The sequence below is a fragment of the Schistocerca gregaria genome, chromosome 2 (genome assembly GCF_023897955.1).
Source record: "Schistocerca gregaria isolate iqSchGreg1 chromosome 2, iqSchGreg1.2, whole genome shotgun sequence".
NCBI lineage: Eukaryota > Metazoa > Arthropoda > Insecta > Orthoptera > Acrididae > Schistocerca > Schistocerca gregaria.
Genome location: NC_064921.1, coordinates 748864480 through 748889231, shown reverse-complemented (window position 1 = coordinate 748889231; position 24752 = coordinate 748864480). Strand labels below are relative to the sequence as shown.

The 24752-nt window shown below is 39.9% G+C and overlaps 1 protein-coding gene across 6 annotated transcripts in view; it reads left to right on the top strand.

Annotated features, from left to right (window-relative positions):
* The window catches only part of LOC126334926 (glutamyl aminopeptidase-like), a 431383-nt gene that overhangs the window by 337966 nt on the left and 68665 nt on the right, over positions 1-24752 (top strand). For 4 of the 6 annotated variants that reach the window (XM_049997648.1, XM_049997649.1, XM_049997652.1 and 1 more), the window contains 3 exons: positions 16002-16146; positions 17524-17797; positions 23387-23557. In XM_049997648.1, coding sequence (XP_049853605.1) covers positions 16002-16146; positions 17524-17797; positions 23387-23557 — 590 coding nt within the window. Of the gene's footprint in view, positions 1-8045; positions 8388-8478; positions 8574-8659; positions 9027-16001; positions 16147-17523; positions 17798-23386; positions 23558-24752 lie in introns of those variants that run through there. The other 2 variants (XM_049997654.1, XM_049997653.1) reach the window with 2 other exon arrangements.

Genomic DNA, 24752 nt, shown 5'->3' with positions numbered 1-24752 from the left:
TTTTGCCTGCTTCATTTACTGCATTTTTATATTTTCTCCTTTCATGAATTAAATTCAATATTTCTTCTGTTACCCAAGGATTTCTACTAGCCCTCGTCTTTTTACCTACTTGATCCTCTGCTACCTTCACTACTTCATCCCTCAGAGCTACCCATTCTTATTCTACTGTCTTTCTTTCCCCCATTCGTGTGAATTGTTCCCTTATGCTCTCCCTGAAACTCTGTACAACCTCTGGTTTAGTCAGTTTATCCAGGTCCCATCTCCTTAAATTCCAACCTTTTTGCAGTTTCTTCAGTTTTAATCTACAGTTCATAACCGATAGATTGTGGTCAGAGTCAACATCTGCCCCTGGAAATGTCCTACAATTTAAAACCTGGTTACTAATTCTCTGTCTTACCATTATATAATCTATGTGATACCTTTTAGTATCTCCATGATTCTTCCATGTATACAACCTTCTTTTATGATTCTTGAACCAAGTGTTAGCTATAATTAAGTTATGCTCTGTGCAAAATTCTAACAGACGGCTTCCTCTTTAATTTCTTACCCCCAATCCATATTCAGCTACTATGTTTCCTTGTCTCCCTTTTTCCACTGTCGAATTCCAGTCACCCATGAGTATCAAATTTTCGTCTCCCTTCACTATCTGAATAATTTCTTTTATTTGATAATACATTTCGTCAATTTCTTCGTCATCTGCAGAGCTAGTTGGCATATAAACTTGTACTACTGTAGTAGGTGTGGGCTTCGTATCTATCTTTGCCACAATAATGCGTTCACTATGCTGTTTGTAGTAGCTTACCCGCACTCCTATTTTTTATTCATTGTTAAACCTACTCCTGCATTACCCCTATTTGATTTTGTATTTATAACCCTGTATTCACCTGACCAGAAGTCTTGTTCCTCCTGCCACCGAACTTCACTAATTCCGAATAAGAACATAAATACACTCCTGGAAATTGAAATAAGAACACCGTGAATTCATTGTCCCAGGAAGGGGAAACTTTATTGACACATTCCTGGGGTCAGATACATCATATGATCACTCTGACAGAACCACAGGCACATAGACACAGGCAACAGAGCATGCACAATGTCGGCACTAGTACAGTGTATATCCACCTTTCGCAGCAATGCAGGCTGCTATTCTCCCATGGAGACGATCGTAGAGATGCTGGATGTAATCCTGTGGAACGGCTTGCCATGCCATTTCCATCTGGCGCCTCAGTTGGACCAGCGTTCGTGCTGGACGTGCAGACCGCGTGAGACGACGCTTCATCCAGTCCCAAACATGCTCAATGGGGGCCAGATCCGGAGATCTTGCTGGCCAGGGTAGTTGACTTACACCTTCTAGAGCACGTTGGGTGGCACGGGATACATGCGGACGTGCATTGTCCTGTTGGAACAGCAAGTTCCGTTGCCGGTCTAGGAATGGTAGAACGATGGGTTCGATGACGGTTTAGATGTACTGTGCACTATTCAGTGTCCCCTCGACGATCGCCAGAGGTGTACGGCAAGTGTAGGAGATCGCTCCCCACACCATCATGCCGGGTGTTGACCCTGTGTGCCTCGGTCGTATGCAGTCCTGATTGTGGCGCTAACCTGCACGGCGCCAAACACGCATACGACCATCATTGGCACCAAGGCAGAAGCGACTCTCATCGCTGAAGACGACACGTCTCCATTCGCCCCTCCATTCACGCCTGTCGCGACACCACTGGAGGCGGGCTGCACGATGTTGGGGCGTGAGCGGAAGACGGCCTAACGGTGTGCGGGACCGTAGCCCAGCTTCATGGAGACGGTTGCGAATGGTCCTCGCCGATACCCCAGGAGCAACAGTGTCCCTAATTTGCTGGGAAGTGGCGGTGCGGTCCCCTATGGCACTGCGTAGGAACCTACGGTCTTGGCGTGCATCCGTGCGTCGCTGCGGTCCGGTCCCAGGTCGACGGGCACGTGCACATTCCGCCGACCACTGGCGACAATATCGATGTACTGTGGAGACCTCACGCCCCACGTGTTAAACAATTCGGCGGTACGTCCACCCGGCCAACCTCATGCCCACTATACGCCCTCGCTCAAAGTCCGTCAACTGCACATACGGTTCACGTCCACACTGTCGCGGCATGCTACCAGTGTTAAAGACTGCGATGGAGCTCCGTATGCCACGGCAAACTAGCTGACACTGACGGCGGCGGTGCACAAATGCTGCGCAGCTAGCGCCATTCGACGGCCAACACCGCGGTTCCTGGTGTGTCCGCTGTGCCGTGCGTGTGATCATTGCTTGTACAGCCCTCTCGCAGTGTCCGGAGCAAGTATGGTGGGTCTGACACACCGGTGTCAATGTGTTCTTTTTTCCATTTCCAGGAGTGTAGATAAACGTCTTTTGAAAAAAAAATTGCTTCAACAGTGAAACAATCAGAAGTGTTTAACAAGAAAAATAATTTTCAATGTTAATAGGGCATCTAGAAAGAAAATAAAATTCTGTCTTCTAAATATATATTGTTTGATGAGATTGTAAGTATACAGGGTGTCTCAAACTTTTTGGGTCAAGTTGAAACAGTTGGTTGTGGCTCCACAACCGATTATCTTGAAGTAGGGAACCAATGGTCGGAAATGCATGTTTATTGTATTATGGTTCAAATGGCTCTAAGCACTATGGGACTTAACATCTGAGGTCATCAGTCCCTTAGACTTAGAACTACTTAAACCTAACTAATCTAAGGACATCTCACACATCCATGTCCGAGGCAGGATTCGAACCTGCGACCGAAGCAGCAGCGCGGTTCCGGACTGAAGCGCCTAGAACAGCTCGGCCACAGAGGCCGGCTATTTTATTATGGACACACAAAGCGTGGGCCGCATAACAACCATGTAGGTCATAGTAATTGTTCAAAGTGATGATCGCCAGCTTCAGTGCTCCTGCGAGAAGTGGTGCCAAAGTTCTTAGAAACGTGGTTTCAACACGACAAAGGGACGTGGTTTCAACACAACAATGTCCTGCCCGCTTCGATGCTAATGTCTGCGAGCGCCTGAACGACACGTCCCCTCATCGTTGGATTGGAAAAGGAGGTCCTGTCCCATGACCAGCGCGATTGCCGGATCTCATGCCTCTGCACATTTTTCCTCTGGGGTTACGTCTAGACGCTGATGTACGAAACTCCTTAGAAACGGATGAAGACCTGCTAGCTAGGATCCAAGCTGTCTCTGTCCTGGTACAACAGACTCCAGGGATCTTTGAGTGAGTGCGGCAGAACTTAGTGCGCCGTTACCATGCATGCACTGAGACTCGCAGTCGTCACTTTGAACCATTACTATAAGCTATGCTGTTGTTGTGCAATGTACGCTGTGTATCCCTAAAACATAAACATGCATTTCTAGTCATTAGTTATATAGTGGATTGTGGACCCACTATCACCTGTTTCAATTTCACCCAAAAGGTTTGAGACACCCTGTATATTTTCTTGAACAAACAGACCTACATGTTTTGATCGTTCGAACGTACATTTTATATTCTTTCGGTTCTCAAGAATGTGGAGAATTTACCATAATACAGACTTTATCGAGATCATTCTCTATGAATTTTGCGTTGTTCCTTAATAACCTTTATTATCATTGCTTGTTCCTACACTCTAGGACCGGTACTATATTTTGGCTATGTCGCTAAATGGATTGCCCCTCATAACCTCATTTTCGCGGTTGCGGTGCCAAATTGCAAAGCAGACACCTCTCTCAACACAAGCAGTTTTGGCTCTAATGAAAACGACCATCCATGACAATTTAGACTCAGTACAGGAATAATACGCCATGGTAGGTCCAGTAGACTCACTAGTCACTATTAGTCGATTGAGACAAGAAAGCCGCGCGTATAAAAGGAGCTTTACAAGTGCGACTTCCTCGTTACAAACGACTATTCGTGACAAGTGAGTCTACTGCATCGACCTTGTTGCATTATGCCTTTAGTGAGTCTCGCCAATCATTAATGGTATTTATTTAAATGCCGGCGCCAAATATGCTTGTGTTATGGGAGCTCTCGGCTGCACAGTTTCATACCCAAAAGGTGAAAGTCGAAACATAATAACACAACTAAGGAACTAACCATGACAGTAAAGTTTTTAACAATAACAGCAAAATTCGTAGTGAAGGTTCTTAACAAAGGTAGTAAGGGAAATTCTCCACGTTGCTGAGAAATGAAAAAGTCGGAAAAGTGTTGTTTGATCATTTCAGAATATCCACATTTATTTGCTCCATAAAAAATAAACATACAAACACATGGAGAAGAAATAAAAACTTTGAGGTTCACCGATGATATTGTAATTCTGTCAGAGACAGTAAAGAACCTGGAAGAGCAGCTGAACGGAATGGACAGTGTCTGGAAAGGAGCATATAAGATGACATTAACAAAAGCAAAACAACGATAATGGAATGTAATCGTATTAAATCGGGTGATGCCGAGGGAATTAGATTAGGAAATGAGACGCTTAAAGTAGCAAATTAGTTTTGCTATTTGGGGAGCAAAATAACTGATGATGGTCGAAGTAGAGAAGATATAAAATGTAGACTGGCAATGGCAAGGAAAGCGTTTCTGACGAAGAGAAATTTGTTAACATCGAGTATAGATTTACGTGTCGGGAAAGTATAGATTTACGTGTCAGGAAGTCGTTTCTGAAAGTATTTGCATGGAGTGTAGCCATGTATGGAAGAGAAACGTGGTCGATAAACAGTTTAGACAAGAAGAGAATAGAAGCTTTCGAAATGCGGTGCTACAGAAGAATGCTGAAGATTATATGGGTAGATCACATAACTAATGAGGAGGTATTGAATAGAATTGGGAAGAAGAGAAATATGTGGCACAACTTGACTAGGAGAAGGGATCGCTTGTTAGTACATATTCTGACGCAACAAGGGGTCGCAATTTAGTATTGGAGGGCAGCGTGGGGGTAAAAATTGTAGAGGGAGACCAAGAGATGAATACACTAAGCAGATTCAGAAGGATGTAGGCTGCAGTAGGTACTGGAAGATGAAGAAGCTTGCACAGGATAGAATAGCATGGAGAGCTGCATCAAACCAGTCTCTGGACTGAAGACCACGACAACAACAACAAACACATCAAACATAATTCACTAACGAGCGAGGTGACGCAGTGGTCATCACACTAGACTTGGTAGGACGACGGTTGAAAACCCACGTCCGATCATCCCGATTTCTGTTTTCCGCGATTTCCCAAAATCGCTTCAGGCAAATGCCGGGATGGTTCCTTTGAAAGGGGTCAGCTGACTTCCTTCCCCATTCTTCCCAAATCCGATGGGGTCGATAACCTTGCCGTTTCCTCCCCTCCTGTAAATCAACGAACCAATCATAACTCACTGCCGGCCTGAGTGGTCGTGCGGTTCTAGGCGCTACAGTCTGGAGCCGAGCAACCACTACGGTCGCAGGTTCGAACCCTGCCTCAGGCATGGATGTGTGTGATGTCCTTAGGTTAGTTAGGTTTAATTAGTTCTAAGTTCTAGGCGACTGATGACCTCAGAAGTTAAGTCGCATAGTGCTCAGAGCCATTTGAACCATCATAATTCACTGACAGTTAAGTAGCGCCTTTTTACTTTATCCTTTGTTTCTTGTTTTCTGAGATCCAAATAACATCGAAAATTATTTTTCTTGTTCAGTACATTTGACTTTTTCACTGTTGAAAAATTTTCATTGGAAAAGTTTGTGTGTTTACATTATTATTTAAGCACTGTATTGTCTTTTTCTTTGACCAAATATTGTAAAACCTACACCACTATTTGCTTTCAGATATTTGGTCTCTCTGTTGAGAAAGCACTAAAAGAAAAAAATATAAAGTTACCGTGCAATCTTTGAAATGTGTCACGGTAGCAAAGCAAACAATAAAATATAGATTAGGAAGCTACAAAAGCGCAAAATCCATTACTACATGCAGTGTGCATGTAGTGGTGCAACGTACAGTACTCTCAGGAATTTGGAATTCTAAACTTCGAACAGGTAGCTGATCATTGACGTCACTGGCCCATTAAAGACTTGGTTGTCGGCTAATTTACACGCGGACAGGCGACGCGCACCCAGTACGAGTAATCGATCGTGACCAGAAAGTCGCTCGTGTAACATGGGCTTTCACCCTCCTGGTGCCCCTCGCACCTCTAGACATTAACAAAATCAAAATTTGAGAAAAAACTTTACTTTTTTTATAGAGTTAGAGGACTGATACCACGAACAAACCAAGTTTATTAATCCTATTCTAAGCCCGTTCGGCCATGGAAGCAGTAGGACAGATTTTATATGATTTATTTGTATGTTATTGGCTTCTAACATAGTATTCGTTAACATCACAAAATAAACGGCTTTACTAATATAGAAAAGTAACATTTGACTATCCGCATACTTACATTCTAAGGCACACATTCAGGACCGGATTTACGCACTGAGCAGGTAGGCCTGAGCCTAGGGCGCTGAGAGAGCTCGGTCGCTGTTTGTATTATTGCTAGACGCAATTATACACGGAAAAAAATTGCATGTAATTTGAAAACATGGAAGGCAACCCAGTAGCACTATCACTAAGGTAGGTAGCGTTAGGTTCATTGTTGAGTTCATTTGGTGGGGAAACGTTAACAGCTGTGTAGTTTTGTTTGGTATCCATTCGCGACACGCCGACATTTCTTTTGTTGTCAGGTGTCTCATTGCGCGTGATGACTATTATTTTTTTCAAAAGTGTGGTCTATCCGACTGTATGAGCGGCGTGAAAAGTTAAACGTTGCATAAAATAAGAAACGAGTTATTAAATGAAGAAAGGAAAATGGCAAAACAGATAGATTTGACGAATGTTTTTCTGTGGATAAAAATGTAAATTTGAATCGCATAATGGGTGGTAATGACGTTCTAGAATGAATGACGTTGATTGCCGAGGGTGAATTGTAACGTTGATGGCGGTGCCGTGTGGCGACATTTGTGGTAGCGTTTGTTGTCGAAGTGACATTCTTGTTGGTGTTGATACAGAAATGGCGTTGAAAACGATAAGTTTCAAGGTGTGATGCTAAATTTCGAAATTCATTTTTATATTCGTGGTTTCACATCGAAATACATTTACTTATTTTTTTCTTGCTCTGAAAAAAAACTCATAGGATTGATTTGTTTCGTCATTATTCTACGCCGCTCCTATCCAAAACCGGACATCACGTTAAGTCGAAATGGTTCCTTTCCTTGCCGCGATACGTTTTTACTTTTCACAGCACGAAAATGATTGTACTCTATGAGAAGAAAAATAAATTTTAAAGTGGAGTCTACGGTATGTTTCTTTTAAGGAATTCCATTATTTATTACATTCATTCTAATACGGAGCCTTAATTTTGTAGGCAATGAAAATGTTTGAACAAAAGCGTTGGAAGTCAGAAACAGTGGGAGGAGTGGCGCCGCCAAGTCCAGTTCAGGAGCGCTTCCCTATATAAACGTGGCCCTGCACACATTCTTGAGTTTGGCGTCAGGTTGGAAAATTACAGAAATGCAGTTTACTACTAGGCATAAAATGATAGTTAACCACTTGTTTGCACTAAAACTATGTGATTCAGTCCTTTAATTTAATTCATCGCCCTTAGACCCTCATATACTTTTCTGTCTTCTTGTGCAACAATCCTGGCTGTGATCATACGCACAGCTGATTAATCTCCAAGAATTTGGATAGTGCAAAGCGGCAGAGTCAAGAGCTGTCCCAAACATTTGAGTCTGTTTTGAACGTTGCGCTTGCACTGAGGGAGGACGTGATTTACATCAGCACTTGTTACGTCGTCACAATGACAGTAGGATGTGTCTTAATACGCTGGTATTATTTTCCTTGATTTGCTGAACTGTACAAACCATGGCTGCCACACCGTAAACATCTGTCAACTTGAATGGGTTTTGCTTCTTGTATTTTCTCTTTTATTCGTCAGTGGCAATTGAAACTGGGCTCAGCAGGGCAGCTTCGCGCATCTTCCGTGACCAGTCAAATGATGCGCTTATGTTCAAGTTCTTATGGGGACACGAACGCTTCAGTTTTGCTGCACTCGCGCGTAGAACTATGGCGTGTTGTGGCAGCCTGTTGAACTTCTCGTTTGACAGTTGGCGACGAGGCTAGCAAGCGGCGTAGATTATCTCGTATGAAGATTACGATCATTGAAAAAAGATGTAACACGTTCTCACTGGAGATATGAAACGATCATGGACGTGGAGTGGGACGAAATGAGTGATGTCGTAACTAGCACATTAAAGCCTACTATTTGTAATAATAAAACGAAAGTAAATGGTACGTCTGAGGTTAAAAGCAGAAAAGCATGGGTAGCAATACAAACCTCTCCAGACATTTTTCATTCAACCAAGGCCCGCGTGCATTTCCACATGAAAAAGTATTAAGCATCATGTAATATTTTCAAGCGTTTTGCTACTGTGTCAAAATAAAATAAATTGTTGACCTATTTAATCATTCACATTCACCAGGGACAAAGTATCGTTCTTTCCATTGCCTCAGACTATCAAAAGTATGCAACAGTAAACTGTAAAATTTTCCACATGAATATTCTCTCTTTCTCTAGGTAATATTCCGTCCATGACTCTGTACACGATGTTGAATAGTTATGTATTTTATTTATTTTTTTATTTCTAATCCATTTGTTGACAGTTTTCATTGTATAGATGTGGTCACACATGAAGCAGACACACACAATTTAGCAAAATGTAAATTATGACTCTATGATAAATGCCCAATCACTAAAAATATACCAGTACTTTATTTATGAGTGACTATTATTTGTGTGGCTTTAGAATGCTGTTTTGTGCAATACTTAATTTACTTCTGAGTCAATTGCTAAATCATTCGTCATATGTAGCCTATAATGAAGAGATAAAAGTTAAGAAATATGTGATTGCAATGAAAATGTGAGACTGCCTTGATGATCTATATGAAGGTCATGCCATATAAATGCTGAAAAAGCAAGACATGCATAGCCAGAATTGCTGCTGAGATGAATTTCAATGAATCTTCTAAGGTAAGTAACACATTGTTTTCTTTTCAAGTCGCGTTCCTCCAAGGAGAACACCAGAAGGTATTAGTATATAAAATGCATATTAATTCTTATTGCTTAAGTACTTGAATGGGGCAAGTACTATATATGCACTCTGAGAAGACACCCTGCAATTTAGCTATGAAGGTGCTATATCATTACAAATTGAAAAACTTCAATTGGTGTTGATTGCTTGCCAGTTTTAACAAATAGGCAACTGTTTGTTAGTGCCTCAAACATTTCAGTAAAAAAGATGTTTTTAAACTTAGTTACACATAACATTTCAGCGATTATTGATGTTGTGTGTAACATCAACTTTCATGGACAAACATAATAAACAAACTATTCTCTGCTTGTTGAAGTTGGTATTTAGTTAGTACCAGTCTATGCTGTGCAACTTCAGTCAATTCTGAAATTTTTGTCGGCAACCACAGTCAGAGCTTTTTAGCATGTACATACAGATGTCACCATTACAACACTGATATGACAATTTATATGATGATTTACTAATCTTCAAAGTTTGTTAATGTACACTCTTACTCTAAATGAAATACTGTAATGCTTTTCCCAAACTGTAGATTCCTGTACAGAATTAATGGTACTATAGTTTACTGAAATTTTAATTCATAATACAATTTAATTATTTAATCTTCATGTTTAGAGGATCTACAGGGTAAAAAATTGAAAGAAACATCCATGTCATCTTGGTCATTACTATTTCTGTCCTGAAAAGGAAGCTGGCTGTTCCCATATATTACTCTACAGAGTTGTTAACTAGCTTACACAAGGCCACTGTGGCTTTGCAAACTACGTAGTAATGCTGAAAGAGAGACAATCATTAGTTTCCACTGACTCAATAATATGTAAAGTTTCCGACGCATTTCAAATAGTTAATTAAATGGGAAATGATGTAAAAATGAATTGGAATGTTGTGGACTTACAAAAATCTAAAATTGACCAGGGGCAATTAAAACTTAGCGAGATGAATGTCAATGCATTTATCATGGATCAAACAAGCAATCCTTCTTAGCAAACAAGCCTATACATCTTTTAATTAATTTACAAATGATGATTTGTTCCCATACTGTTGACTTTACAGCGTATGGCTGACACTAATAATCAATGTAAACTGTTTCTGTGCTTGCTGAGTAAAAGAAATGAAAAGAAATATATATTGATAATATAAGTCATAGGCTTCCACAGCCAATGCCAGTTTGAATGAAACACTAAAAATAAGTAAAATACTGACATTTTGACCATCTTGGAAGTGGTCTTCATCAAGGTGACAAACTGCTGGATTCTGTCTATTCTCCTTTATTGTTATTTTAATCCCTCACAAAATGGGTGGCTGACGGCAGATAAAACAACCACTCTTCAGCCAAGATTACATGTGATTGAAAGATGATTAAAAGATATAAAAAGATGGCATTAATAGATGATTTTTTAAAAGCACATTGGAAACCAATATTTTTGATGATTCTGGTGATAGTATTCCCCTGTATACCACTTGTTTCAGTTGTCAGGTGAACGCCAGTGTCGCACTCTAGGCTGCCAGTGGAATAATTTGAAGTAAAATAGAGTACTACTTGTGCTACTCTGACAGAAGATTCGTAGGCAATAACGAATCAGCAGCCTGTACCCAGAGGTAGTACATTGTTCTCTCGTGGCTGCATGTTAACAGCATTCAGTCTGAGATGTGGACCTTATGACTGGCTAACAAAAGCTGTTTGCTGCTCTGTGATCACTGGCAGGCCATCAGTAACTTTTAGCCATCCTCTTTGTTCATGCTGTTAGGGCATTTTAATTATTTCAATAGCTTCCCTTATTTTCCCCTGCTGAGCAAGCACACTTAGTCCTTGAAAATTAAAAGTTCAGCCACTGACCTGGTGGTGGTCAGCCACAGTTGATTTGTTGTGTTAGTGCAGCTACATGTGGCGTTCATTGATGGGTACTAACCAGTCTGCCGGTTTCACCAATGTAGAATTTGTCACATTTGCATTGAAGTTCATAGATGCCCCAGTGTGGAAACCATCCTTCATGGGAAGAATCTTTCCTGGGCAACACATCTCAGATCTTGCGGTCTACTCAACACAGAGCCTTACCTGACATAGTGTTCTTTTGTGGTGGATGGTGGTGCAACTCCACTGGCAGACATCTGTTGGTGTGTCTTGGTTTCCTGTACACTTGGTGTCCTAATTTTGCTGCTAGACGTTCTCTACATTGCTACGTCCAGAAAAGGATCCCATTATTTTCTGTTTCTATCGTGAACTGTATGTTTTTACATGAGCCAGTCAGGTGCTGATGAGAAATCTACATATTTTTTGGTATCATTGAGGAGCACACCAATCATATGTGATATTTTAAGAATAAAATAAATTGTAAATGTCATCCATTTTAGAGCCTGTGATCTGATGATGGTCATCTGGACTGAAACCAGTTACCGAAATTTAATATACATAGTTTATTACAGTCTGGATTGCTTTCTATTATTAATAGAAATCTGCATAGTTCTGCTTCCCAGTAAGGCTACATGATAAATTTGTTGTCCACGTACCTCAGCCAACAGGGTGGACGCAGCAGCCCAGAACAGACAGCTGTGAGTTCCACACTGCTGTGCCCACTTTGTTAGCTGAAGTATGTGGATGACAAGTTTCTCATATGGCCACACGAGGAAGCAGAACTATGCAGATTTCATCAGCACCTCAACAGCTTGCATAAAAATGAACATTTCACATTAGAAGTAGAAAATAACAAAGCAATTGCTTTTCTGGATGTAGAAGTGCACTGGACATGTAGCAGAAAATTAGGACATGAAGCAAAGTGTTCAAGAAACTGATTACACCAACTGAATGCTGTGCTACATACATCAACAGTTCGAGCTCACTGGATTAGCGATGTTAACAACTGAATGAGTCTGCACAACACTCCATGTGAATGGAAATAGCAACAAAAACATGCGAGCTGTGAGGTGTGTTGAAGATAAAATAGTCAAAGGAACAGCACCCCCTCTTCCTGCCACTTACCTAATATGAGACTGTGTAGGCTAGGTGCTGCATCACAGAGGAATTAAGCCAATATTTCACAGAATATCTACACAGCTTTTATACTATTTATGATACTTTCACCTTTTACATGCCCTCACTTTGTGGCAGGATACAAATCAAGAGGTTCAGGGTTCATTCTAAGTTGTTGTTGTTGTTGTTGTGGTCTTCAGTCCTGAGACTGGTTTGATGCAGCTCTCCATGTTACTCTATCCTGTGCAAGCTTCTTCATCTCCCAGTGCTTACTGCAATCTACATCCTTCTGAATCTGCTTAGTGTATTTATCTCTTGGTCTCCCTCTACGATTTTTACCCTCCACGCTGCCCTCCAATACTAAACTGGTGATCCCTTGATGTCTCAGAACATGTCCTACCAACAGATCCCTTCTTCTAGTCAAGTTGTGCCCCAAGCTCCTCTTCTCCCTAATCCTATTCAATACCTCCTCATTAGTTATGTGATCTACCCATCTAATCTTCAGCATTCTCCTGTAGCACCACATTTCGAAAGCTTCTATTATCTTCTTGTCCAAACTATTTATCGTCCATGTTTCACTTCCATACATGGCTACACTCCATGTAAATACTTTCAGAAAAGACTTCCTGACATCCAAAATCTATACTCGATGTTATCAAATTTCTCTTCTTCAGAAATTCTTTCCTTGTCATTGCCACTCTACATTTTATATCCTCTCTACTTCGACAATCATCAGTTATTTTGCTCCCCAAATAGCAGAGCTCCTTTACTACTTTAAGTGTCTCATTTCCTAATCTAATTCCCTCAGCATCACCCGACTTAATTTGACTGCATTCCATTATATTTGTTTTTCTTTTGTTGATGTTCATGTTATATCCTCCTTTCAAGACACTGTCCATTCTGTTCAACTGCTCTTCCAAGTCTTTTGCTATCTCTGACAGAATTTCAATGTCATCGGCGAACCTCAAAGTTTTTATTTCTTCTCCATAGATTTTAATACCTACTTCGAATTTTTCTTTTGTTTCCTTTACTACTTGCTCAACATACAGATTGAACAACATCGGGGAGAGGCTACAACCCTGTCTCACTCCCTTCCCAACCACTGCTTTCCTTTGATGTCCCTCGACTCTTATAACTCCCATCTCGTTTCTGTACAAATTGTAAATAGCTTTTCGCTCCCTGTATTTTACCCCTGTCACCTTCAGAATTTGAAAGAGAGTATTCCAGTCAACATTGTCAAAAGCTTTCTCTAAGTCTACAAATGACATGAACTTAGGTCTGCCTATCCTTAATCTATTTTCTAAGATAACTCATAGGGCCAGTATTGCCTCACGTGTTCCAATTTTTCTATGGCATCCAAACTGATCTTCCCCGAGGTCTGCTCCTACTAATTTTTCCATTCGTCTGTAAAGAATTCGTGTTAGTATTTTGCAGCCGTGACTTATTAAACTGATAGTTCGGTAATTTTCACATGTGTCAACACCTGCTTTCTTTGGGATTGGAATTATTATATTCTTCTTGAAGTCTGAGGGTATTTCGCTTGTCTCATACATCTTGCTCACCAGATGGTAGAGTTTTGTCAGGACTGATGCTCCCAAGGCTGTCAGTAGTCCTAATGGAATGTTGTCTACTCCCGGAGCATTGTTGCGACTCAGGTCTTTCAGTGTTCTGTCAAACTCTTCACACAGTATCATATCTCCCATTTCATCTTCACCTACATCCTCTTCCATTTCCATAATATTGTCCTCTAGAACATCGCCCTTGTATAGACCCTCTATATACTCCTTCCACCTTTCTGCTTTCTCTTCTTTGCTTAGAACTGGGTTTCCATCTGAGCTCTTGATATTCATACAAGTGGCTCTCTTTTCTCCAAAGGTCTCTTTAATTTTCCTGTAGGCAGTATCTATCTTACCCCAAGCGAGATAAGCATCTGCATCCTTACATTTGTCCTCCAGCCATCCCTGCTTAGCCATTTTGCACTTCCTGTCGATCTCATTTTTGAGACGTCTGTATTCCTTTTTGCCTGCTTCATTTACTGCATTTTTATATTTTCTCCTTTCATCAATTAAATTCAATATTTCTTCTGTTACCCAAGGATTTCTACTAGCCCTCGTCTTTTTAACTACTTGATCCTCTGCTGACTTCACCACTTCATCCCTCAAAGCTACCCATTCTTCTTCTACTGTATTTCTTTCCCCCATTCTTGTCAATTGTTCCCGTTATGCTCTTTCTGAAACTGTGTACAACCACTGGTTTGGTGAGTTTGTCCAGACCCCATCTCCTTAAATTCCCACCTTTTTGCAGTTTCTTCAGTTTTAATCTACAGGTCATAACCAATAGATTGTGGTCACATATGAGTCCACATCTGCCCCTGGAAATGTCTTATAATTTAAAACCTGGTTCCTAAATCACTTTCTTACCATTATATAATCTATCTGAAACCAGTCAGTATCTCCAGGCTTCTTCCATGTATACAATCTTCTTTTATGATTCTTGAACCAAGTGTTAGCTATGATTAGGTTGTGCTCTGTGCAAAATTCTACCAGGCGGCTGCATCTTTTGTTTTTTACCCCCAATACATATTCACCTACTGTTTCCTTCTCTCCCTTTTTCTACTGACGGATTCGAGTCACCCATGGCTATTAAATTTTCATCTCCCTTCACTATCTGAATAATTTCTTTTATTTCATCATATATTTCTTCAATTTCGTCGTCATCTGCAGAGCTAGTAGGCATATAAACTTGTACTACTGTGGTTGGCGTGGGCTTCTTATCTATCTTGGCCACAATAATGCGTTCACTATGCTGTTTGTAGTAGCTTACCCTCATTCCTATTTTCCTATTCATTATTAAACCTATTCCTGTATTACCCCTATCTGATTTTGTGTTTATAACCCTGTAGTCACCTGACCAGAAGTTTTGTTCCTCCTGCCACCAAACTTCACGAATTCCCACCATATCTAGCTTTAACCTATCCATTTCTCTTTTTAGATTTTCTAACCTATCTGCCCGATTAAGGGATCTGACATTCCACTCTGATCTGTAGAACGCCAGTTTTATTTCTTCTGATAACAACATCCTCTCGAGTAGTCCGCACCTGAAGATCCGAATGGGGCACTATTTTACCTCTGGAATGTTTTACCCAAGAGGACGCCATCGTCATTAAACCATACAGTAAAGCTGCATGCCCTCGGGAAAAATTACGGCCGTAGTTTCCCCTTGCTTTCCGCCGTTCGCAGTACCAGCACAGCAAGGCCGTTTTGTTATTGTTACAAGGCCAGATCAGTCAATCATCCAGACTGTTGCCCCTGCAACTACTGAAAAGGCTGCTGCCCCTCTTCTCTCCTGGTTAAGTCAGCTGACCTCTCAGATCAAGGCAATGGCACACCACTTCTAATAGGACTAAGGCTAGTAAGCATTGTGGTGTTCAAACTAATCTTTACTTAACTTTAGTAGCATACTTTTTGTTGTTATACTGATTTAAGTGGTATAATGTCTGCTTAATTCTCCTACAGTGATACGAAATTGAACTGTGTCGGAGTGCTGTTGACCATACTGTTGTGTGTCTGGAACCTGAATAACTCATCCTGAACACTAGATAAGGACACGCAGCTTACCAGGAATTTATTCTTGTATAGCATAAATCATGATTCAAGTGAAATTAACTTTTATTACTAACAGTAAATATTATTATGGAGCAGAGGTACTGGCAGTTGAGTTTGAGTATTCCAATGTCTTTGATAGGGCAATCACCTTTTTTACATAATATTTTTTCATACTGCTGATTTTTGATGAATAGATCTCTCTCTACCGTAATTGGCAAATTGATGATTTTTACCTGTTTAACTGTAAAAGATATAGTATTAAGTTATTTGAATTTCAAAAAAGAAAATGTAGGAAGCACAATCAATTAATATGATTTTTAAATATTATTTTGCTGTTTCAGGAATATTGCCACTTCAAAGTTCCAGCCAACATATGCCAGGCAAGCATTCCCATGCTTTGATGAGCCAGGCTTTAAGGCGAGGTTTTCTGTACGAATTGTACGTCCTACTGAGGGCTACCATGCTCTCTCCAACATGAATGTTGAGGTGAGTATTACCTGTTGTATCTTCACAAATCAATTAATAATTTCATCAGGAGATTTAAATCTACAGAAATGCTTTCAGCCTTCTTGCTATGATTGCTATAACTGTCATCAATGATTTACTTTAGCACATTTGCAGTCCAAAGGATTGCTTCCTTTTATTGATATTTTCCACTTGTGCTATCACAATTTCTATTAGGACCTTGAGTCTATGGTAAGTGTCAGGTTTTAAGCTTCTGACAACAAACCATTTACAGTCTTTGTTTTTACCATGATCATACCTCAAAAGACAAAACATGTGAAAAAGACTAGCAGACTGTGAAATAAAATTTTTGAGAGGAATGGCTGGATACACCAAATTAAATAACAAGTGGGACTCGGCCTGCATTATTACCAAAACGATTGGAGAAAACATCTACAACAAATGAGCTCAAAGAGGATCCCAAAATTTATGCTATACTACCACCACATTGGTGTAAGATCACTAGGTCAACCAAGGGATAGATAGCTAGAGAACTTCTCGATGAGACTGCAACAGGCTGAGGGGCCTAATACTTGGACGGAAGAAGAAGACCAGAATGTGGGCTGTCAGTCTACATCTGCATCAATTTCCATTTCAGAGTAGAAAAAGTAGGCAACTAATACTTTTATGAGAGTGTATTCTTGGATGATATTTAACGTAAAACTAAACTGATTGTAAATATTAACTTGATGTAAATTTCTACTGACTACTTTTTGAAGTATTTAGTGAGAGTGCAAATCTGAAAATTTTTCAGAGATAAAAAAAAAAAAACTGCACATCATAAAGTCTAGTGCAGAATTATTTTAACAAAAGCATACTCAAATAGACTTAAAACTCAGAATCCTCAAATACTACTATATATCAAAAAACATCCAACAGTGATACTACCCAAGCTGACACATAATTTTGTTCCGCACGAATGTCTGCTAACAAATCAGCTTCATTGTTTGCATATGACTTATGCTGGTTCTGGCATAAGAAGCCCAGAGTTAAAGATAAAATAAATAAATAATACTCTCTCTGGATTTTCTCTGTGACTTTCCAATTTATGATTTTCAAGCAGTAAAAGTAGGAAGTCATTCAACAGATATGGTATTTGTATCCATATTCTCCAACCCTTCCAGTGAAACTATACCTTTTCAGAGTAGCACAGCCGTCGCACCAATTTCAAATTTCTCTCTTTTGTTTTTGTATTTCTATGGAAGCCGATACTTACATTTCAGTAATACATGTACAAATTATGCACACTTGTTGATTTATACAATAATTTAAACTGCGATTACATGAAATGTTTTTAAAGAGTTATTCAAACTGCAGTCTGTTCTAGCACTACTATGCAATTGCTGTATGTTGTTGCAGAGTGAACTGAATGATTCTCCAGATACTGGTTTCACAACAGTCCAGTTTGCAGAGTCAGTTCCCATGGTAACATACCTTGCTTGCTTCATTGTGAGTGACTTCCAGCGTCTAGCCCCTGTACCTATACTGAATGCAGATGGCACTACATTTCCATTTAGTGTCTACTCAAGTCCTGCCCAAGTCAGCAAGACAGCATTTGCACTGGAAGATGGGGTTGCAATTACAAAATACTATATCAGCTACTTTGGCATTGGCTACCCTCTGCCAAAGCTTGGTGAGTAATTGCTTCACTTATCTAAACACTAAATTTAATAGTATTTGTTCAATATTACTGTTTACTGATGAAAATGATTGAAAATTATGTTAAGAATATCTGTCACTTTGTGATCCGTGTCCATGTTCAATCTTCACTACTTTTCCTCCCATATCTTATCAAAATAATGAAAAATGTAGTTTTAATTAATTTGTTCCTTTTTTCCTATATGATACTTAATATTGCTGTTATCTTTTACATATGAATTCCCATGCAACAAAGGCAAGCCTAATAGTTTACCAGTGTTTGGAGTGATAACACACAAAGTAATGATTACTTTCTGTATTTTTTAATACAAGTTTTTAAGCTGCTCATATATTGAAGGTATGAGGGTGAGTCAATTATTATCCGCAATTTAGATATATTTTTGTTTATTTTGGTAGTACTTTGGTTTTATGTTAAAGATGGATCGTTTGTTTATTCGTTGTTATATCTTTGCAATTTTCAAGCTGCTAGGTTAGTTTCATTATCACTGCCGTGCTGTTAATTGTGGCTGTTCTGCTGTCTATTTGCACCAAAGAAGAGCAACGTTCAGTGATCCTTTTGTTGTGGTCGGAAGGTGTATCAGGCTGAAATTCATCGTAGACTTTCAGTACAGTGTGGGAACAGTGTTTTGCCACAATGAAGTCTCTACGAATGGATTAAAAAATACCAAAATGGTTGCACAAGTGTTACACACAGTGAAGAAGCCAGACAACCGTTTACCACCACAAATTAGGAAACCATTGAGTGTTCACGTGAAATGATTCTCTTAGACAGATGATTAACTATTGATGAAGTGGCACATTGTCTACAAATTAGTCATGGTTCTGCCTACAAAATCATCCACAACAGGCTTGAGTTTCATAAAGTTTGTGCAAGATGGGTCCCAAAACAACCCACACAATTGCATAAACAAACGCAATTGGACATCTGCATAAAACATTTGGATCGCTATAGTAACGAAGGGGACAACTTCTTAGACAGGATCATTACTGGTGATGAACATGGATCCATCATTACAAGCTGGAGAGTAAATGGCAGAGTATGGAATGGAAACATCCAAATTCGTGCATGCAAGAAAAAGTTCCAGACCCAACGTCCACAGTAAAACTGATTCTTAAGTCTTTTTGGGATGCAAAAGGTCCAGTACTGGAACATTATGGGGGAAGGGGCACAACAATAAACAGTGCATGCTACAGTGAGATGCTTACTGCCTTGCTAAAGCCTGCAATTCGTAGTAAATGCTGAGGATTGCTGTCAAAAGGTATTGCGTTGTTGCACGACAATGCCCGTGGCATACAACTGAAACGCCCCAGAAACTCAAATTTGAAGTACTGGATCATCCCCCATATAGTCCTGATCTTGCCCCTTCTGACTATCACTTGTTTGGTCCATGCAAACAGGCATTAAGGGGCCGTTGATTGCCTTGTACGAAGCAGTGAAAGAAGCTGTGGATTCCTGGCTTGCAGCTCAACCGAGAACCTTCTTTTATGAGGTCGTCAGGAAGCTTGTACAACGATGAACCAAGTGCGTTGAAACACAAGGAGACTATGTGATTTTCTTGTAAGTTTTGATTACAATAAAATTTTATAACTACTTTGCAGATAATAATTGACTCACCCTCGTATATGACACTTTTTTTTTTATTCACCCATCTGTAAGCTTGTTCATCCACTCAATATGGTCACGAATATTAGCAACAAAAAACTTTAATATTTGGAAATGACACATCTGAGAAAACATAGTTAAATGTAGTATGGAAAGTTCCAGTAGAATGTAAGTAAATTAGGCATAAAGGAGACCACTCATTGAATAGCAGAGGTGTTGAATCACTGACATGCACAAAGAAAAGAATGAAGATGTGCTACCTTGCAGACAAATTCTACACACACACACACACACACACACACACACACACACACACACACCTGTGTACATGTGAGTGTCTGAAAAAGAGCAAGTTTTCATCTCTTTTTCATGTGCTGGTTAGTGAGTCAGTACTTCTACTATTGCATTCTTGAGTGAAAGTACAACCACTCATACAAATTAATCAGTAATTTATATCATCTTTCAAACATTTTTCAAAATTATTAACATTATCATCTGCATAAGGTACAGATTTACATGCCATGTTACTGGAAAGGTCATTCACAAATACACTAACTACACTAAGAAGGAATTGTGCGACAAAACAAACGTTGGCATGCATGTTTCTTCATCTGAAAGATGATATCTATAAAAAAATTTCACCAGTAGCATAAAAGTGGGATTAGTAGTGCTACTATGAGGATACAAATCAGATTTGCTTTAAATACAGACATCTGGCTGAAAATGACTTACAAGTTCGTGGCACCCTCCATCGGTTATGCTGGAATTCAGTATCGTGTTTGCCCTCCCTTAGCCTTGATGACAGCTTGTACTCTTGCAAGCATATGTTCAATCAGGTGCTGGAAGGTTTCTTGGGGAATGGCAGCACATTCTTCATGGAGTGGTGCACTGAGGAGAGGTATCTATGTCGGTCGGTGAGGCCTGGCACAAAGTCGGCATTCCAATACATCCCAAATGTATTTGATAGGATTCAGGTCAGGACTTTGTGCAGGCCAGTCCATTATGGGGATGTTATTCTTGTGTAATGACTCTGCCACAGGCCGTGCATTATGAACAGGTGCTCGATCATGTAGAAAGATGCAATTGCCATACCCGAATTGCTCTTCATTAGTGGAAAGCAAGAAGGTGCTTAAAACATTAATGTAGGCCTGTGCTGTGATAGTGCCATGCAGAACCACAAAAAACACAACCAAACCATAACACCACCGCCTCCGAATTTTACTCTTGGCACTACACATGGTGGCAGATGATGTTCACTGGGCATTCACCAAACCCACATCGTGCCATTGTATCGCCACATTGTGTACCGTGATTTGTCACTCCACACAACATTTTTCCACTGTTCAATCATCTAATGTTTATGATCCTTACACCAAGTGAGCTGTCATTTGGCATTTACCGGTGTGATGTGTGGCTTATGAGCAGCTGTTCGACCATGAAATCCAAGTTTTCTCACCTCCTGCCTAACTGTCATAGTACTTGCAGTTCATCCTGATGCAGTTTGGAATTCCTGTGTGATGGTCGGGATAGATGTCTGCCTATTACACATTACGACTCTCTTCAACTGTCAGCAGTCTCTGTCAGTCAACGGACAAGGTTGACCTGTATGCTTTTGTGTTAATACGTGTCCCTTCACAATTCCACTTCACTATCACATCGGAAGCAGTAGACCTAGGGATGTTTAGGAGTGTGGAAATCTCACATACAGACTTATGACACAAGTGACCCCAGTCACCTGACCACATTGAAGTCCATGAGTTCTGCGGAGTGCCCTATTCTGCTCTCACAATGTCTAATGACTACTGAGGTCACTGATATGGAGTAGGTGGCAGCACAATGCACCTTATATGAAGAAACTTATGTTTTTGTGGTTGTCCAAATACTTCTTATCACATAGTGTACTTTAATGGTCATGAGCGTTAATTGCCTTTGAGAATGGACGTGGTGAGTTGACATTAGTCAAGAAAGCTTTTAACGTGACAAAGCCCCTCACTGAGTTTGAATGAGATCATGTAATAAGGCTACAAGAAACTGAATGCTCCTTCTGTGATATTGCGGAAAGACTATGTAGCCACTGTACATGACTGCTGACAGAGCATTGGTTATGAAATGATCGCAAGAAGACAGGGCTCCGGGCAGCCGCTTGACACTACAAACAGGGAAAATCATTGTGTTCAGTGTATGGCTCTGATGCATTGTACTGGCTCTGCAGCAGCAATTAGAGCAGCTGTCAGCACCACAGTGACACAATGAACTGTTACAAAACAGTTACTTCAAGGATGACTCTGAGCCAGACAGCCTGTAGCATGCTTTCCACTGACCCTGCAAGAGCTCATTGCAGGGCAGGGTGGATGTCTGTAGTGTTTTCTGATGAAAACCAGTTGAGGGCCTGCAGCCAACCTGTCTGCGTTCTAGATGCTTTAGACTTACAGCTGGATTTATGCCCAGGGGTGCAATTTTGTGTGACAGCAGGAGAACTCCGTGGTTGTCTCACACACCATGACTGTAAATTTGCACATCAGTTTGAAAATTTGGCCTGTTGTGGTGCCATTCCAGGATTCCAGGGGTTGTTTTCCAACAGGATAATGCGCACTCCATTCTGCTGTTGTAACCCAACGTGCTCTACAGAGTGTTGATATGTTACCTTCGCTGCTCGATCTCCAGATCTGCCTCCAATTGTGCACATATGGGTCTCTCTTCGGGCGACAACTCCATTGCCACCCACAATCAGCAGTAACTGTCCCTGTACTGATGACCAAGTGCTACAGGCATGAATCTCCACCCCACAAACTGACATCCGGCACCTATATAAGACAGTGCATGCAAGTTTGCATGCTTGCATTCAACCTTCTTGTGGTTACACCAGTTCTCAATGTCCCAGAATTTCACATGTGCAGTGGCTTATCTCTGGGCCTTTAGGAACCCCTTCAGTAACATTAAAGAACTGCAATTTTTCATTGGTGTAGTTTGCGACCATTACAGTGTAGGATCCAATGAGAGAGAGTTCTAAGCCTCAGATGCCATAACTTCAAAGTTTCTCCAGTAATATTTTATTGTTTATTTACTTAAATGCCTCACACAGATCAATAGTATGATACAAGCAGACAGTTTTGATTCAGAATAGACTTGCACAAAAGTAGTAGTATTTTGAACAGCTTTAACAGTTGGGACCTGAAACCGCACTGAGACTGAGTTAAGATATTATTATTTGAAAATATTGCAGATTTTTTTTCATATGGCAATGATTCCTTTTAATAGCAGTTGAGAGATATTAAAAAGAAATGCAGCTACTTAATGCTTGGTAATGTTATTAGTGGAACTCATGCAAAAATAGTAAGAAAATGTCCAAATTTGAGGATCCAATACATTGGTGCAGCTCTTCTAAATGGTATATGCAAGACACCATAAGTGAAAATATCCCTCATCGCTCCCGTGCTCCTCATATTTGGCACAATTCCCAGTTATTTCTGCAAAAAGCTTCACTACCATCATTAATGAGCATTATTTCACTATGCCCCTCTTTTCAAAACTCTTGTATACCTTAAAAAAGAGATTGTGAAGATGTAGGTGTTCAGCAACTCATCAAGTAAAAGTGTTTTTGGTGTGAAGTGTACAGTAGAATTTTCACCATTTGGATACTACATTTAGACAAGTACTTTGTTTTAATATCTCAAACTGTTTATGAAATATCAGGAATACAGGCTATGCATACTGTTGTAGTTTTCAAAATTTTTGCTTCTTAGTAATTAAGTGTGTTGAGATTTAGCTTTTGGTCTCAACTTATTTCAATTATTTATGAGAATAGTAGTAGTTTTCTTTGACCCTTGTTTATCCATTATTTGTTACAGTCCCTGTTGAGGAAAATGAGAATTCTTCCTCAAAATATTTACTGTTATGAAACATTACCGTAGCTTAATTAGATATTCACAACATTCAGCACTTTTTTTTTTGATTCTGCAGATATGGTTGCCATTCCTGATTATGTGTCTGGAGCGACAGAGCATTGGGGTGTCATCACATTCCGGGAAACTAACCTGTTGTATGATCAGACTATCAGCTCTGTTTCTAACAAGCAGAGAGTTGCAACAGTCATTGCCCATGAGCTGGCACATATGTGGTTTGGAAACCTCAGTAAGTCATATTAGACATTATACTGTAGCAAACTAAAGATGATGAATCTATTTTGTTTATACCAAAACTTTGCTGCTTAATGTAATTGCCTATTCTTTCCATGATTACTTCACAAAAAAAGTGAAGCATTACTTCATTTACTCTTGACAAAAATAAAACTGATTTTGAAAAATGTCAGCTACTTTGAATTAATGAGGCTGTGCTCACATACATATTTGAGAACACTTTGTGGCTTCAGAATACAGTTTGGACATGTTTCCTTAAGAAGTGGAAAATAGTCCAAAAGCTTTCACATTTTAAAGTAGAACAGTGAAATTAATTAATACTTCAGTATTAAAATTATAAATCCCGTGAAGAACTGTGAATTTACTTGCATCATTGTTAACCCTTTAACTGCTCTGGACGTGTTAATGTTTGCACCTTTGTACCTGTCCCTGTCCCCTGTGTCTCTGAACATGTTTACATGCACCACCAGTCCTTCTACCTGGTACTTTGAACGGGTCTACATGTAGACACATTCAGAGTACCAGGTAGAAGGACTGGTGGTGCGCATAAACACGTTCGGAGCACACAGGAACAGGAACAAAGGTATGCGCATTAACTCATCCAGAGCAGTTAAAGGGTTAAGAATTTCATTAAGCACATTATTGCAGCAATTGTGTTTAGTTATTTGCCTACTTATGTCTGGTGGTGTTCTATTACATCAAGTAGATCATATGTGAAAGTACTACAGTTGATGATGGCACGTACTAATCTTATGAGGTTTCAGTAAAGTGATATTTTTTGTTAAAATACAAAAATCATGGAGCAACAACTAGGATGAAGCTATGTCCCTACTGATTTTGTATCATAATCAGTAAACAAGTGCATCCTGAACTACTCTAAATTTCATCAGTACTAAAATAACATAAGGCAGTAAGCAGAAAAAAAAGATAATTTCTATGGTAAGTGGTGGACTGGCAGAGCTAATGATTAATGCTGTATTGCTCAAAAGTTAAACATACTAGTATTTGGATAATGGAAGTACAGATCTTCACTGACATTTCACCACTGATAGAGGTGAGACAGTAATGGAACAGAGCTTGAATGCCATGTCAGTGTGTTGTAAAATACAGCTTCTCTGTTAGTGTGTGTTAACATATTGCTTCACACTTTGATTAACTCTTTTGTCTCAGAAACTCAATTCATCATATAA